The sequence below is a fragment of the Lissotriton helveticus genome, chromosome 11, assembly GCF_964261635.1.
Source record: "Lissotriton helveticus chromosome 11, aLisHel1.1, whole genome shotgun sequence".
Taxonomy (NCBI): Eukaryota; Metazoa; Chordata; class Amphibia; order Caudata; family Salamandridae; genus Lissotriton; species Lissotriton helveticus.
In genome coordinates, this window is record NC_136072.1 from 1024723926 (window position 1) to 1024739891 (window position 15966).

At 43.3% G+C, this 15966-nt stretch overlaps 1 protein-coding gene across 2 annotated transcripts in view; it reads right to left on the reverse strand.

The window, feature by feature from the left end:
• The window catches only part of PTPN11 (protein tyrosine phosphatase non-receptor type 11), a 581214-nt gene that overhangs the window by 188019 nt on the left and 377229 nt on the right, over positions 1 to 15966 (reverse strand). For both annotated transcript variants that reach the window (XM_078667419.1, XM_078667418.1), the window contains exon 10: positions 784 to 915. In XM_078667419.1, the coding sequence (XP_078523545.1) occupies positions 784 to 915 (132 nt within the window). The remainder of the gene's footprint in view (positions 1 to 783; positions 916 to 15966) is intronic.

Below are 15966 nucleotides of genomic sequence, written 5' to 3' on the forward strand. Positions count from 1 at the left end.
AGGAATCCCACCAACCCACCGTGGTGGCTAATCTCATCATCTGGGAATATCTCTTGATTTCAACACTAATACAACCAAAAGAGCTAGAAGTAGGACTTAGCTTGGTTCAAACCCCAGTGATTGGTAGAACCAAAACTTTGTTACTTCTGAAAGTGGTGCTGATGGTTTGCAGTGCAAAAAGTGAAAGTGAAAAATGTGCGAAGATTAAAATTTACTACTAGGACACAAAAATCCTTGTCTCACTTTTCTTAGACCGGGAGTTTCTTTGTGTTTTTTCAGGTTCTAGAGTGGGAATAGAATACTGCCTGGTCTTTAAATATGAATCCCTCGGACCCTCTGTGTAACAAATATGTTATAATCGGGTTAAGGCTGCCAAGTGGCTTATGGGTGCCAGCCCCCTACTCAAGGGAACGAGGAGCAGCAGTGGGTTGTGGTCAGAGATGGTGCGGCTCAGGTATTTCGCTGCTGGTATCCATTACTGCCTCCAAAATTTTGTGCAAGGGTGCCAGTGGTGGATCAAATGGCTCCAGAGTGCACGCTGGCGCAGGTTCTGCCTTGGGCTCCACTGTTGTCTCCAAACTAGGGTTTGCTGGATGCAAGATAGGATGTCAATCAGGTAGGGATTTGTGATCAGTCCATCGTTCCAGGTTTCTCCAGCCTGCCTCACTCAACAGTGTTCGAGCAGCTCTCAGATATGAGTGATGTTGGGGGAACGAGCAGCTGGAGAGACCCAAAAGAGATCCTGTGAGGTCCAAGTGAATTGGGTAACGCAGATGTACTTACTTGTCCAACCTTGGAGAGTTTGAGCTCTCGTAATATGTAGTCATGAGCTGGTGTCTCCTTGACATTCCTGACTCGCATAACTCCATATTCCTTTAGAGCGAATTCTTCAGGCCAATACTTGACACATTTGCTCTGGAGAGAAACAAAAACAGAACACCATTATGTACAAATAATGCCAGTCTTATTCTCCACAGTTCTCATTTGGGAACAGCAACATTTCTGTGGAAGCACTGTTAACATTACAAACCACTCAAATAAAATCACAAGAAATGAAGTAGTAGTAACTAGTGCTTGAAAATACAAAACCTTCAGTGCTCTGACCAGCAAAACTGCATCAGCAAGTGCTATATAATAGCAAACTTTTTCTGGGATATCTATGGTTGTGCACACATACAAATAAAATATATTAATGAGAAAAGAACATATGAAAACACTTTATCTATAGATCACATACAAGAATCAGTACATGAAAACCCATGCTTGCATTGTATTTTAGTCAATTTACAAATTTGGGAAACAGAAAATAATCTGACATCAGGATGATGGAAGATCCATCAAGGCAAGAATATTAGAGATACAACATGAATCTTTCTTTCTTTCGGGTTTACTTTTGAACATTTTTTTTAGTGCAGCCCTAACCAGTACCAGAACCAGTCAAATAACACTGTTACCAAAATTAATGTTAATTCAGCTGCAATAGAAGGATCATAAGAGTGAATATTGGAGTATAACATGAATTGAGTATTAGATTAAAGACAGGTCTGCAGGTAAAAAGTTAAATCAGGAAGGCTGAGAAAAGATCATTTTTTAGTGTTTTAGAACAAAGGAGCAAACTGGAAACTAAGCAGAATTTATCGAGGAGATGGTGAAACATTGTGTAGGCAAAGCAGGAAAATGTTTGTATCTTGTACATCAAGGGATTTTAAAGACTTGCTGCATGTAGATCTGCAGCTACCTGCCATGGTGTGTTTGTTATTCAAATATGTTGGATGAGCGAAGTGCATGGCTATGAAGATTAGGGAGAAGATCTTAAAGAGCCGGTGCAGCTTGAATAATAGTAATATTACATAACATTGTTTTATTCAGATTGCTTCACTCTCCCCTGTAGATGAAACCGATTATAGATTTCGAAAATCTGGCTATAAGGAGTGAAGAAATAGCTGAATACTCAGCGTTAAGCATAGTCACTTGGCTCGAGTAGGAAGAATCGCTATTGCAGACCAGCTTTCCTATTCGGACTAAAATTAGGTGAAGAGGAACTCCATTTTAATCAGGTCAAGGTTTAATTAGAATGAAGCCATCAGTTTTGCATTGTATCAGACGAGCTTTATGGATGCTATCAGTGAAGAAAACCTTCCAGTAGTGTGCAGTGTTATATGCATATTGATGGTACTCTGACCCCAGTGGTCCTATGTATAAGGTGAACAGAGCTAGGTGCAAAAGAGATCACTGAGGTACTTCACATGAGGCAGACAAGCTGGGAAAACAGATAATTATATTTTCATAAATTGTCATCTCCTGAAAGAAAGTTAAACTGTGAATTTCCTGAAAAGAAAAATAGAGAATCAGATTAAGATCATTACACTACTTCCATTCTGAGTGAATATGGCCGGGAGCAGGATATTGTCAAACACTAAGTCAAATACATAAATACATGGCAAGCATCCTGCTACCCAGGAAATGAAGAGCATTATCATGCAAGTGAAGAGTGGTGGAATCAATTCTGCATGTTGGTTTGAAACTTGATTTGAAGGAAATTAGAAAATTGTAGGAGGCTATGTAGGAAGTCAGTTAAACAGAGGCCATTTTTCGATGAGTTTTGTCATTCAATTTTAGGGTACTTAGTAGACCAGATTGTATATCAGAGTATGAGATGTCACAAGAAAAGTGCCTCTTGTGCATCACATTAAATGTTCTTGATAGGTTTCTGAGAAAGCAGTAACAATACTTAGAACAATCTCTATGCAGTGAGATAATAGGAAGGGATTCAGTGGACTAATTCGTTTTACTCTAGCAGTAAACTAAACTCTGTTTACAGCTACCATTATCTTTATACAGACAGGTAGTAAAGAGCCTTGCTTTGGTTTATATGGGTCTTGTGGCTACTCCTTAGCTTTTGAGGGGTCTCATGTATTTATTTGGAGGTTTCATACATTTACACGCCTTTCCTGTCTTCCTGATGAGGCATTTTCTCACGTTTTAATCATTGCTGAATTGAGGAGCTCATTTTTGGGATTTAGCTAATTTCTATTTTAAAGGGATTTTTTTAAAATTTGTTTTTATCAGTTTTCAAGCAATGAAAGCATCACGTTAATAAGAAATAACAACAAACATTTTCCTCCTCTCTGCATGTGGGATACCAAATCAACTGCACATTGACCAGATAATAGCGGTTTGCATTCTCTACCATATGCACCTCTTCCAATATATGCATTCATACTGCATGTATGTGTTGTTTATGTTTCATTCAGTACCCTTGTTATTACTCACTGTGTTTTCCCAGTTGCCCTCAATATGTTCTAGTCTGATTGCCACTAAATCCCATTCTAACTTGACGCCATGATTGTCCATTCTACTTTGAAATTTCTTACATTCTGCCGTAACTCATTTCAAGAATTCTTTGTCCCACTGTCTCACTTGGGGCGGTTACAGCTCGTTTGCATTGCACAGCAATACAATTCTTCGTGACTATCTGATTCAATTCTATTATCTTAAAATAATGTTTTGTTCCTGGTTAACATTAACAACAGACATGTATGAAAATCACATCACACAGGCATGTTTGTCAGAATTCCCAGCTTTTCGGGTACCACTTGCCAAACATGAAGGGACAACATTTTTAATAACTCCCAAATGTTCTTTGAAATATGTAACTGTTCTGATAAGATAGTAACTGCTAAAGAAACATTACATTTATGCTGTATTTTATTTATTTATTCAAATATACTTTTATGTTTTAACTGTTTTTCAAAGCGTTGGCCATTGACAAAAGGCCATATTGTAGTGCTGATCACTTTTTCCATGAAGGGATATTTAGAGAATAGTGGTCTGAAATCAGAAAGGCCTGTTGGTTCAAGGTTGATTTATTTTCAGGAGTGAGGTAATTTCACATGATTTTAAAGCTGAGTAGAGGCAGCCTCTCAACTGCCACTCTTTCATGGGTAGCTAAAATGAATCAACACATTCTTGGAAAACTGTAATTTGATGTAGGAAGAACTCTAATCCTTGGAGCAGCTTAAACTGCGCTCAGTTGACCTATGTACTTTGTCAAGTAGGAGGTAGCCCGAAAGGTTTCCACTAAAGAATGTGAATGCCTCATTGAAGAGGCATGTCTTGACCCTTTTCTTGAAGACTGCTAGGTAAAAGAGAATTCTGAGATTTGGGCATGGAGAGATCTAGATTTAAACACCAAGAACTTGGATTGATCTCCCTCTGTGTACCTTTCACTTAAATCCGGCTTGTAAAGTCACTTTAGACTTACTGAAACTGAAGTTATGATTGAGTGTATGGTTTAGGGGATTCTGTATGTATTTTGGGCCTTGGCCCTCCCAGGTTGAAGATTAAGTAAAATAATATGAATTTTATTCTCGGAGACACTGAAAAAACAATGTTGAGTTAGAGTTTGGCAGCTTTAGCTTCAGAATCTCCTTCTTTACGATCCTAACATAAGCAATATTAGTCGCGTTTCAATAACACCAACATCTAACAAGACAAATGCAGTGAAACAGATGAAATAGCAGGTTAAGTCTTTAGGACAGCATGATATAGATGTCAGTGTTTTTCACTACAACACTGAGTTGGAGGGCAAAAGTACGTTTTCTCATCAGAAGATAAACCAGATTTTTGTTACTGTATGAGCAAGGGTCAGAACAGCTCCCAGCTCCAATGGCCAAATGAACATTACATTATCATCTGAAGGAATTAAAATTCTAGCATTCAGTCTTGCATCTTTCAGCAGAGAGAATTCTTCATGCTGGGATTTTGATCTTACAGATGAGTGATAATACTTTTATTTTAAGTCATTGTGATTGTCCAGGTGTATGTGCAGTTGAAAGTCATCAACATAATTTTGGAACTAAACATGATATTGTGGCAGTGACCTCATATAAATAATGAAATGTAGGAGGAAAGGAAAACAAATCGTGTCTTACTGTCGGTGTAGTTTTGCAGCTTGAAGAATTTTCTGGATTCACAGGCTGTGTATTATTCCGCCATCTAGTGGTTGGGTCCGGAATTGTAGTATATCTTTCACTTTTTAGGTCTCGCCTATTCCATTCCGCAAGGAATGAATATGCGAGTCTAATGCAGCTAAACCACTACTTAAACCCAAGGCTCTCAAAAGGCTCTCCAAAAGCGGATTTTCAACAGTTCACGAGAATCACGTGACCACAAGCTCCTCGTGCATGAGCTCACATTCCATCATCAAAGGCAGCCCAGGCAGCCCAGCCTCCCTCACACAAGCTTCTCCCAGCAGGCAGCCCACCCCCCTCCCTCTCCATATGGTCGCTCGAGTTGCCCACCCCCTCCCTCTCCAGCGCCTGCCTTCTCTCTGCCCACGCATCGCAACTTGTTTAAATTTCAGCTCCTTGAGATTTTTCGCCTTAAAGTGCTTTGGGTCCAAACTACCCACTCACCCTCTTTGTCATTCACATTACTTGTGGGCTACTCTTTTATTTGATACACAGACTTGCTCTTCACTTCACCTTTCACGGCCGCAGGCCGTGACTTGCATTTCTACTCTCCTCAGCCCACGTAGACACCACACCATGACTTGCATTCTTGAAGGCAATCTCCGCCCCCCCTGGTGTTTCTGGCTTTTCTCGAGAGCTTCAAAGGCTTCACGGCCATCAGGCCGTGCAAATCACTTCATCTCAATGTGCTTGTTCATCTATGTGCACTGAATTGTGGATTCATTCATACTAGTCATGCCTTACTCCCCAGTTACGAGAGTAATTCACCCAAACTTTACTCATTCAGCCGTTATCCCGTAACAGCAGTTAACCTGTGTCTGGCCTCCATTAGGACTCCAATCTTTCGGCCAGTGTCCCTCATCAGCAAATTAACTGTGCCGAGCCCCCATTATCCTCTCCCCGCCCTTCACAAGCTTACTTCTTCAAGGGTCAGTGTTGCCTTATCACGTGGGGTTTATAAATGAGCATCGCCGCATTAAGAACCAATCCAGAAATACTACATTTCTTTAAAAATGTATAAATGAATCGAAACAAAAGATAACCCTTTATAATGCCGATAGCTCATATCGTCATCTCCTATTTCCTTCTGACTATTTTCCAGCGTGGCCGCGCCCGAGCCGCATGGGGAGCAGCAGCCTTTGATGTGCCGGCCGGCCATGCAGTGAATAATTAGGGGAGGAGAAATGCCATCTGTTGCTTTGCGCTCGGCCTCAGGCCGGCATTTCTCCTCCCCTAATTATTCACTGCATGGCCTGCCGGCACATCAAAGGCTGCTGCTCCCCATGCTATGTCGTCAGTTTCCTCTGCCTTTAACTGTGCTAGCAAAGATGTCAGCATACGGCCTCTGAGGCTGGCTGCTTCACCCCGTTGGGTTCCCCAGAAGTATCAGACTGTCTCAGAAGTGACTGACTCTATCCCAGCCTTATTCTGCCATTGTCACTCACTCTGCCGGAATATTCCCAGCCCTTCAGGAGCACCAAATTGTCTCACGAGTTACCGACTCTGTCCCAGCCCTTTAGAAACACCCTCTTGCCCAAGTCACTGACTCTGCCCCAATATTACCGGCTCATTTGAAGAATCAAGCTGTCTCACGAATGACCAACTCTGTCCCAGCCCTATCGGCCCTTCAGAAGCATCGCGCTTTGTTTACTTTTGAACAGCCGGCAGAACAATAATTAGCTACGCGCTGCTCATGTAATCTTTCGCAAATCAATCAGGCTGACAGTATACTTCCATATGAGACATCAATTCCACCGTAGATGCATTGTTTTGATCTTTTCACAAATGAATATTGCTTTAGTAATTTATGCCAACACTTCCTCACTTTTCTTGTAATCTTTAAACTCTTTTGTAAACACTTTCACGTTGTCTCTGCTCCTTCGCGCTCAGTTTATTTTTAAAGTATGCAGATTACAACAGCAGATAAAATAAACAGTTCTCTATAATTCAAGCTGTTTGCACATTCTATTCAGCAAAGGGGGTGGTGATGGACAGAGCATCTGAATTAAGCAGAACACTCCTACCCAGTCAAAAGATCAGGGCTTGATCCATCACCGTTTTTTAGCTCACTGCACCATCCCAGTTCAAAACCTGACTACATGCAAATTAGTCTGTCCCTGGCCCAGTGCATCATGGGAACAGGGCAGACCAAACTACCAAGCCAATTCTTTACTGGAAAGGAAACAAGCTTCCGGGGACCGGTTTCTGGCATTACAGAAGTCTTCGGCCCGGCTTGCTTGAATCCTGATGGTGCAGTGAGCAAGGGACTCATGTCTGAGCATACCCTTCCACTCCTATAGTGGCCAAAACGATTCAGAAAAGGGGGTGGTGATGGACAGAGCATCTGAATTAAGCAGAACACTCCTACCCAGTCAAAAGATCAGGGCTTGATCCATCACCGTTTTTTAGCTCACTGCACCATCCCAGTTCAGAACCTGGCTACATGCAAATTAGTCTGTCCCTGGCCCAGTGCATCATGGGAACAGGGCAGACCAAACTACCAAGCCAATTCTTTACTGGAAAGGAAACAAGGCTGTAATGCCAGAAACCGGTCCCCGGAAGCTTGTTTCGTTTCCAGTAAAGAATTGGCTTGGTAGTTTGGTCTGCCCTGTTCCCATGATGCACTGGGCCAGGGACAGACTAATTTGCATGTAGCCAGGTTCTGAACTGGGATGGTGCAGTGAGCTAAAAAACGGTGATGGATCAAGCCCTGATCTTTTGACTGGGTATGAGTGTTCTGCTTAATTCAGATGCTCTGTCCATCACCACCCCCTTTTCTGAATCGTTTTGGCCACCACAAGCGTGGAAGGGTATGCTCAGATGTGAGTCCCTTGCTCACTGCACCATCAGGATTCAAGCAAGCTGGGCCGAAGACGGCTGTAATGCCAGAAACCGGTCCCCGGAAGGTGGTTTCCTTTCCAGTAAAGAATTGGCTTGGTAGTTTGGTCTGCCCTGTTCCCATGATGCACTGGGCCAGGGACAGACTAATTTGCATGTAGCCAGGTTCTGAACTGGGATGGTGCAGTGAGCTAAAAAATGGTAATGGATCAAGCCCTGATCTTTTGACTGGGTATGAGTGTTCTGCTTAATTCAGATGCTCTGTCCATCACCACCCCCTTTTCTGAATCGTTTTGGCCACCACAAGCGTGGAAGGGTATGCTCAGATGTGAGTCCCTTGCTCACTGCACCATCAGGATTAAAGCAAGCCGGGCCGAAGACGACTGTAATGCCAGAAACCGGTCCCCGGAAGCTTGTTTCCTTTCCAGTAAAGAATTGGCTTGGTAGTTTGGTCTGCCCTGTTCCCATGATGCACTGGGCCAGGGACAGACTAATTTGCATGTAGCCAGGTTCTGAACTGGGATGGTGCAGTGAGCTAAAAAACGGTGATGGATCAAGCCCTGATCTTTTGACTGGGTATGAGTGTTCTGCTTAATTCAGATGCTCTGTCCATCACCACCCCCTTTTCTGAATCGTTTTGGCCACCACAAGCGTGGAAGGGTATGCTAAGATGTGAGTCCCTTGCTCACTGCACCATCAGGATTCAAGCAAGCCGGGCCGAAGACGGCTGTAATGCCAGAAACCGGTCCCCGGAAGCTTGTTTCCTTTCCAGTAAAGAATTGGCTTGGTAGTTTGGTCTGCCCTGTTCCCATGATGCACTGGGCCAGGGACAGACTAATTTGCATGTAGCCAGGTTCTGAACTGGGATGGTGCAGTGAGCTAAAAAACGGTGATGGATCAAGCCCTGATCTTTTGACTGGGTATGAGTGTTCTGCTTAATTCAGATGCTCTGTCCATCACCACCCCCTTTTCTGAATCGTTTTGGCCACCACAAGCGTGGAAGGGTATGCTCAGATGTGAGTCCCTTGCTCACTGCACCATCAGGATTCAAGCAAGCCGGGCCGAAGACAGCTGTAATGCCAGAAACCGGTCCCCGGAAGCTTGTTTCCTTTCCAGTAAAGAATTGGCTTGGTAGTTTGGTCTGCCCTGTTCCCATGATGCACTGGGCCAGGGACAGACTAATTTGCATGTAGCCAGGTTCTGAACTGGGATGGGGCAGTGAGCTAAAAAACAGTGATGGATCAAGCCCTGATCTTTTGACTGGGTATGAGTGTTCTGCTTAATTCAGATGCTCTGTCCATCACCCCCCCCTTTTCTGAATCGTTTTGGCCACCACAAGCATGGAAGGGTATGCTCAGATGTGAGTCCCTTGCTCACTGCACCATCAGGATTCAAGCAAGCTGGGCCGAAGACGGCTGTAATGCCAGAAACAGGTCCCCGGAAGCTTGTTTCCTTTCAAGTAAAGAGTTGGCTTGGTAGTTTGGTCTGCCCTGTTCCCATGATGCACTGGGCCAGGGACAGACTAATTTGCATGTAGCCAGGTTCTGAACTGGGATGGTGCAGTGAGCTAAAAAACGGTGATGGATCAAGCCCTGATCTTTTGACTGGGTATGAGTGTTCTGCTTAATTCAGATGCTCTGTCCATCACCACCCCCTTTTCTGAATCGTTTGCATATTCTAGTCATCTTGCGCGCATTAGAGGCTATTAATTTTGTAACACAGCTTTCTTCAATTGTATTAATATCTGTAACACGACTTCCTCCAGTTCTAAAATGTTGTGACTGACTAAAATAAATCTATTTACTTTAACTTCCAGAAGATATTCTCCTCCACAATGCCAGAGCTTCCCCCACACCCCCTCCGCGCAATGCCAGAGCTTTTCACTCCAAAACATCACACTAAGCTTGCCCGCATTGGCCCCTCCGCCCTCAGCAGACAGACAGCAATAAAAGATCCAAAGATAGTGCTTATGTGTTTGGGCTGGCGAGGGATTTCACAAACAGACTCTTTCTTTTCCACCACGGACTCATATGTTGTTACTAAAAGGAAATGTAATGTTTTCGTTCTTCCTTCCACTCCTTTGCCCCTAGTGAACTTCTCCTGTCTTTGCGCCTACTGCCTTCCCTATGAGTATTTAATTAAATGGTGCTGTTATTGTGCTAGGGTGTGAGTGTCCCCCCCAACCGAGCCTATCTGGCACTAGTCTGTCTACCAATGACATCAGGCAGACGCTTGACTGTGCTCGCAAAGATATCAGCATACGGCTTCCCCCGTTGGGTTCCCCAGAAGTGGCAGACTGTCTCACAAGTGACTGAGTCTGTCCCAGCCTTATTCTGCCCATGTCACTCACTCTGCCCGAATATTACCAGCCCTTCAGGAGCACCAAATTGTCTCACGAGTTACCGACTCTGTCCCAGCCATACCAGCCCTTTAGAAACACCCTCTCGCCCAAGTCACTGACTCTGCCCCAATATTACCGGCTCATTTGAAGAATCAAGCTGTCTCACGAATGACCAACTCTGTCCCAGCCCTATCGGCCCTTCAGAAGCACACTGTTTACCAAGTTAATGAATCTGCCCCAATATTTCTGGCCCTTCATCCACCCGCCAACTCCACCATCCAACTCCACCATCCAACTCCACCCTCCAAATCCAACTCCACCCTCCAAATCCAACTCCACCCTCCAAATCCAACTCCACCCTCCAACTACAACTCCACCCTCCAACTACAACTCCACCCTCCAAATCCAAATACACCCTCCAACTCCACCCTCCAAATCCAAATCCACCTTCCAACTCCACCCTACAACTCCACCGCCTCCTTCTCTAACTCCTTGTTCTCTTCTCCTGTGCTGATCTGCTGTTCTCTTCCACCCGCCTCCTTCTTTAACTCCCTGGTCTGTTCGCCCATGCTGATCTGCAGCTCTCTTCCACCCGCCCCCTTCTCCAACTCCCTGTTCTCTTCTCCCGTGCTGATCTGCTGTTCCCTTCCACCGCCTCCTTCTCTAACTCCCTGTTCTCTTCTCCTGTGCTGATCTGCAGCTCTCTTCCACCCGCCTCCTTCTTTAACTCCCTGTTCTCTTCTGCTGTGCTGATCTGCTGCTCTCTTCCACATACATCCTTCTCTAACCGCTCACACACACACACACATACCACACACACAACCACACAACCACACACAATCACACCACACACACAATCTCACACCCAACCACACCCAACCCCACACCCAACCACACACACAACCACACACAACCACACACACACCCAACCACACACCCAACAACCACACACACAACCACACATACAACCACACACAACCACACACACACAACCACACCACACACACAATCTCACACACGACCACACACACAACCACACACACAACCACACACACAACCACACACACAACCACACACACAACCACACACACAACCACACACCACACACACAATCTCACACACAACCACACACAACCACACACACACACAACCACACACACAACTACACACACAACTACACACACTACAGACACAACTACACACACACAACCCCAAACACACAACCCTACACACAACCCCAAACACCCCCACACACACAACCCCAACCACAACCCCACCACCATACACGCATACAACCACTCACACATACAACCACTCACACATACAACCACTCACACATACAACCACTCACACATACAACCACTCACACACACAACCACACACACACACAAACACACACATCTGTCGCCCTCACTCTATCTATTCCCCTCACTCTACCTATCTATTGCCCTCACTCTATCTCTCTATCGCCCTCACTCTCTATCTCAATCTATCTATCTATCGCCCTCACTCTATCTATCGCCCTCACTCTATCTATCGCCCTATCGCCCTCACTCTATCTATCGCCATCACTCTATCTATCGCCCTCACTCTATCTATCGCCCTCACTGTCTATCTATCTATCGCCCTCACTCTGTCTATCTATCTATCGCCCTCACTCTGTCTATCTAGCTATCGCCCTCACTCTGTCTATCTATCTATCTATCGCCCTCTATCTATCTATCGCACCACCACAGCATCACTCAGGGGCACCACAGCATCACTCAGGGACAACACAGCATTACTCAGGGGCAACACAGCATCACTCAGGGGCACCACAACATCACTCAGGGGCACCACAACATCACTGAACGCCACAGCATCACTCGTCGCCACCACAACATCCCTCCGCGCCACCACAGCATTAATCAGTGCAACCATTCAACAACAACTAGTTCAAATATGTTCTCTCAATGTTTAAAGCTTTATTACAAATGTCACAAAAAGACGTTAATATTTCACTTCTGTTCTTGGATTTTCGTCACAATAAAATACACTGAACATAATCTTCACAAAAGGTATTTACAAAAGTTTAAGCTATTGCCATTATAAATTACAATAAATGTTATTTAATTATTAATTATTTAAAAAAATTAAAAGCCATTGTTATTTGTAATATCAATACATCTAAGTCACGTAAATACAAAACATGTTGCATTACAAATGCTATGTGTCACATTTGCAAAAGTTAAAAGTATTGGCATTGTAAATGACAAAGCTATTAATTTCGCTATTTTCAAAACCAACACATAAATATAAAATGTGTCATTTACAAGACCAATAGCTCATACTTTCCTAATGCGAGACTTATTGCATTGCAAATGCTTGTTTTGTTTTTGGGTGGGCATCGACATACCACCATTTGGTGTCCTTCTGTGACGTCGACGGGCTTCCTCCGGAAGCTCCCACCTTTGGTCGCCATCTTTGGATTTTTATATTTTTTTCTCTTTCCCTCTTCTCATATTTCATGGCGGAGGAGGGTGGGTTCGCCAATGAATCCAGAAAATTCTTCAAGCTGACCGACAGGTAAGAAACTATTTGTTTTGCGGCATGAATCTTTTCTGGATTCACATGCTGTGTATAGACTTTGTAGCGGTTTGCTAGTCTTGTGGTGGCTGGGTGGAAGGTGAGCTTTGGTTTGTGAATAAATGTTGTAAGACCTTTTGTCCTACTTGTACTTCTTTATTCATCTGAATGACCACATAGTAATATTTTGTGAATGTGAGCACTGAAGACCATGTTGCAGCCATGCAGATGTCTTGAATTGGAGTATTAGCTAGAAAAGCGATAGTTGCTCCTTTCTTTCTTCTTGAGTGAACCCCCGGGGCACCTTGCAAAGCCTGTCCTGCTTGCTTGTGGCATGACTGTATAGCTTGCGCTATCCACCTTGCAATAGTGTTTTTGGTCACAGGTCTTCCCAAAAAACTATTTGCAAAAGATACAAAGTACTGTTTTGTTTTCCTGTATTCCTTGGTTCATTCAATGTAGTACATGACCACCTTTCTTTCATCCAGTGTGTGCTAAGTTCTTTCTGCATTGGTCTTTGGGTTTTGAAAGAAATTTGGTATTTGTAAACTCTGATTTATGTGGAATCTTGAAACCAATTTTGAAATGAATTGAGGATCTGTCCTCATGACAATCCTTTTATAATGTATTTGGAAGTAAGGTTCCTGTAGTGTTAGCGCCCGGAGTTCACTAACTCTACGTAAGGATGTTATTGCCACTAAAAAGGCAGTTTTTAGTGTGAGCATTTGTGGCGTTGCTTTGTGCAGTGGTTCAAATGGTGTTTTCATCATTTGTGCTAGAACTATGTTCAGGTTCTCTGAGGGTGCTGGCACCATTTGTGGAGGTAAATTCTTTTTGCTCCTTCTAGGAAACTCTTGACCACATGAGAAGTGAAGAAACATTTCCCTGTTCCACCTCTTGTATACGCTGCAGTTGCTGCTAAGTGCACTTTCAATGATGTATAAAATAATTTACTTTCTAGTAAATGTGTCAAGGTCAAGGTCAAGGAAAGCTTTATTCGGCTGTTTTTTTAAAACAGGCATAAAAGCACATAAATATAAAAATACATTTTCATTCATAATATATACACAACATTATAACAATAAAAGAAAGCTCAATTGATATAATACAAGATACTCCAACTACATCTCAGTAATTGTACAACATTTCCTGTATTGAAGCACCTTCTTTAAAAACATAGCTATTGTCCACGCTACATGCTCATTTTCCAGTAGCTGGAGTAAATACATAGCGGAGCGACACTGCCTAAGCCCCTGGTTTTAAAAAAAAGGAATAATCCAAACTTTCCTTGGCTCCGCGTAAAATTTACAAATCAGGACTAAGTGGATGGTAGATTGTTCTGAGGTATTATAACAAGGACAGGGTAACAGATCATGGGGCCAATCGTTTTCGATATTGACACAATCTGTGTACAGTTCCCAGTCTGAACCTGGTTAAAAGAAGCCTGTCGAATGTCCCAGGTACAAAAGATAAGTAGGGCTCCATCTCCAAAGTTGTTCGTAACGATTGATGTTGCCTTACACTAACTTTAGAAATTTCTTCTGCCATTCTGATCGAATCCAATAGATGGAGGCCCTCTTTTTGTAAAATCTTTCTAGGGATCTTCAACATGGAAATCGGATTGAAAAATATTCTGGATGGCCCAGGTCGTTCATGAAATCATGAACAAAGCGAATCCAAGGGATCGTTAGATCCCCCTCCAATCTCAAAATATCTTTCAGGAGCTCTCTGTTTAACTTGGTCTGATCTTTACATCAAAGTCTATGCTACAAGAGTATTGGTTCCAATTTTATAAGATCAACAATATAATGGAGGCCCAACTCCGCATGGCAAACATACGAGGAGGTACTCGGGGGAACAGAAAGAATGTACCTAGGAAATGAGTTTTCAACCGTTTGTAGTGGGATAGCATTTCTGAACCCCTAAACTCCTGCCTCATAAGTTGCCATTGTAACGCATTCGGCCTTATATATTTGCAGGAGTTCTGCGGGAGGTTTCCTACCTAGCTTTTTCGCAAAGTTTGTCAAAGCTGCTATTGATCTAATGAGAGCCATTTTTTTTTAGGAAATAGTTTGTGCCCTTAGATCACGCTGATTAAATAATACTCCCAAGTAGGAAAAATTTCTAGAATATCTAACTTTTCACTATCTACAAACATTTTCCGCGTCCGTTGGGTCCCTTGTCTACATCTCATGACATACGTCTTTGAGATGTTAGTATTTAAACCCAAGTCCTTCATAAAATCCCCGAACCCATCCAAAGCTCTCTGGGGGCCATTTTGGGTATGTGCCATTAACACGGCATCATCCGCATAAAGAAGGGCGGGTATAAACCGCCCTCCAGGTTGGGGAAAATCTTTACCTTTCAAGAGTAGAGCATCACCCAGTCAGTTAATGTAAAGGTTAAAAAGAAAAGGGGCCAGCACATAGCCTTGCCTGACCCCTCTCCTAATAGGAAACTGCTGAGTACATTCACCCCTCAAACCGTACCAAACACTTGCGGTAGCTTCGTTATACAGCTGTTTTAGAAAAACTATAATCTGGGGGTCAACCCCTACTTTCTCAAGGACCTCCCACAGCCTAGTATGCCTAACTGAATCAAAGGCCGCGGTGAGGTCAACAAAAGCCAGGTAGAGACTCCCCTTTTTTGCTAGTGTATACTTGCCTATCAAAATATAAGTTCAGACTTCATGAAAACCATGCTGAAAATCTGACAAAATCTGGGTGTCTTCTGCCCAATCTTGAAGGCGTTCTAAAATGACCAGCCCTAACACTTTGATCGTGGAATCCAGGAGTGAAATCTGTCTGTAACACCCCGGATCTTGATGATCCCCTTTTTTAAAGATAGGGATGATCCTTGATTGCTCTCAGTTCTTAGTGAATGTTGTCTTAATACTGGCATTAATAACTTGAGTTAAAATTGACCCCAAACTAAAACATTTATTTTGAATATGTCATTTGGGACCCCATGGGGTCTAGGGGCTTTGCCACCTAAACTAAGTGCCAAGGCCCTATTCACCTCCTGCAGTGTAATCTGTAAATCAAGTCAATCAACGCTATTTAATGTTGTATCCATCACTTCTCCCCCTGATTTCCTCGGTGACTATATACTTTAGAAAAGTGACTTATCCAAGTTTCTTCTGAAATAGCTATTTCAACAGAAGGGCCATTTTAGGGGGATAAAAAAGGGGTCCTCATGACATTCCAAAGCGCAGTGCAGTCTTTTAACTGGGCTGCGCAATGAAGAGCC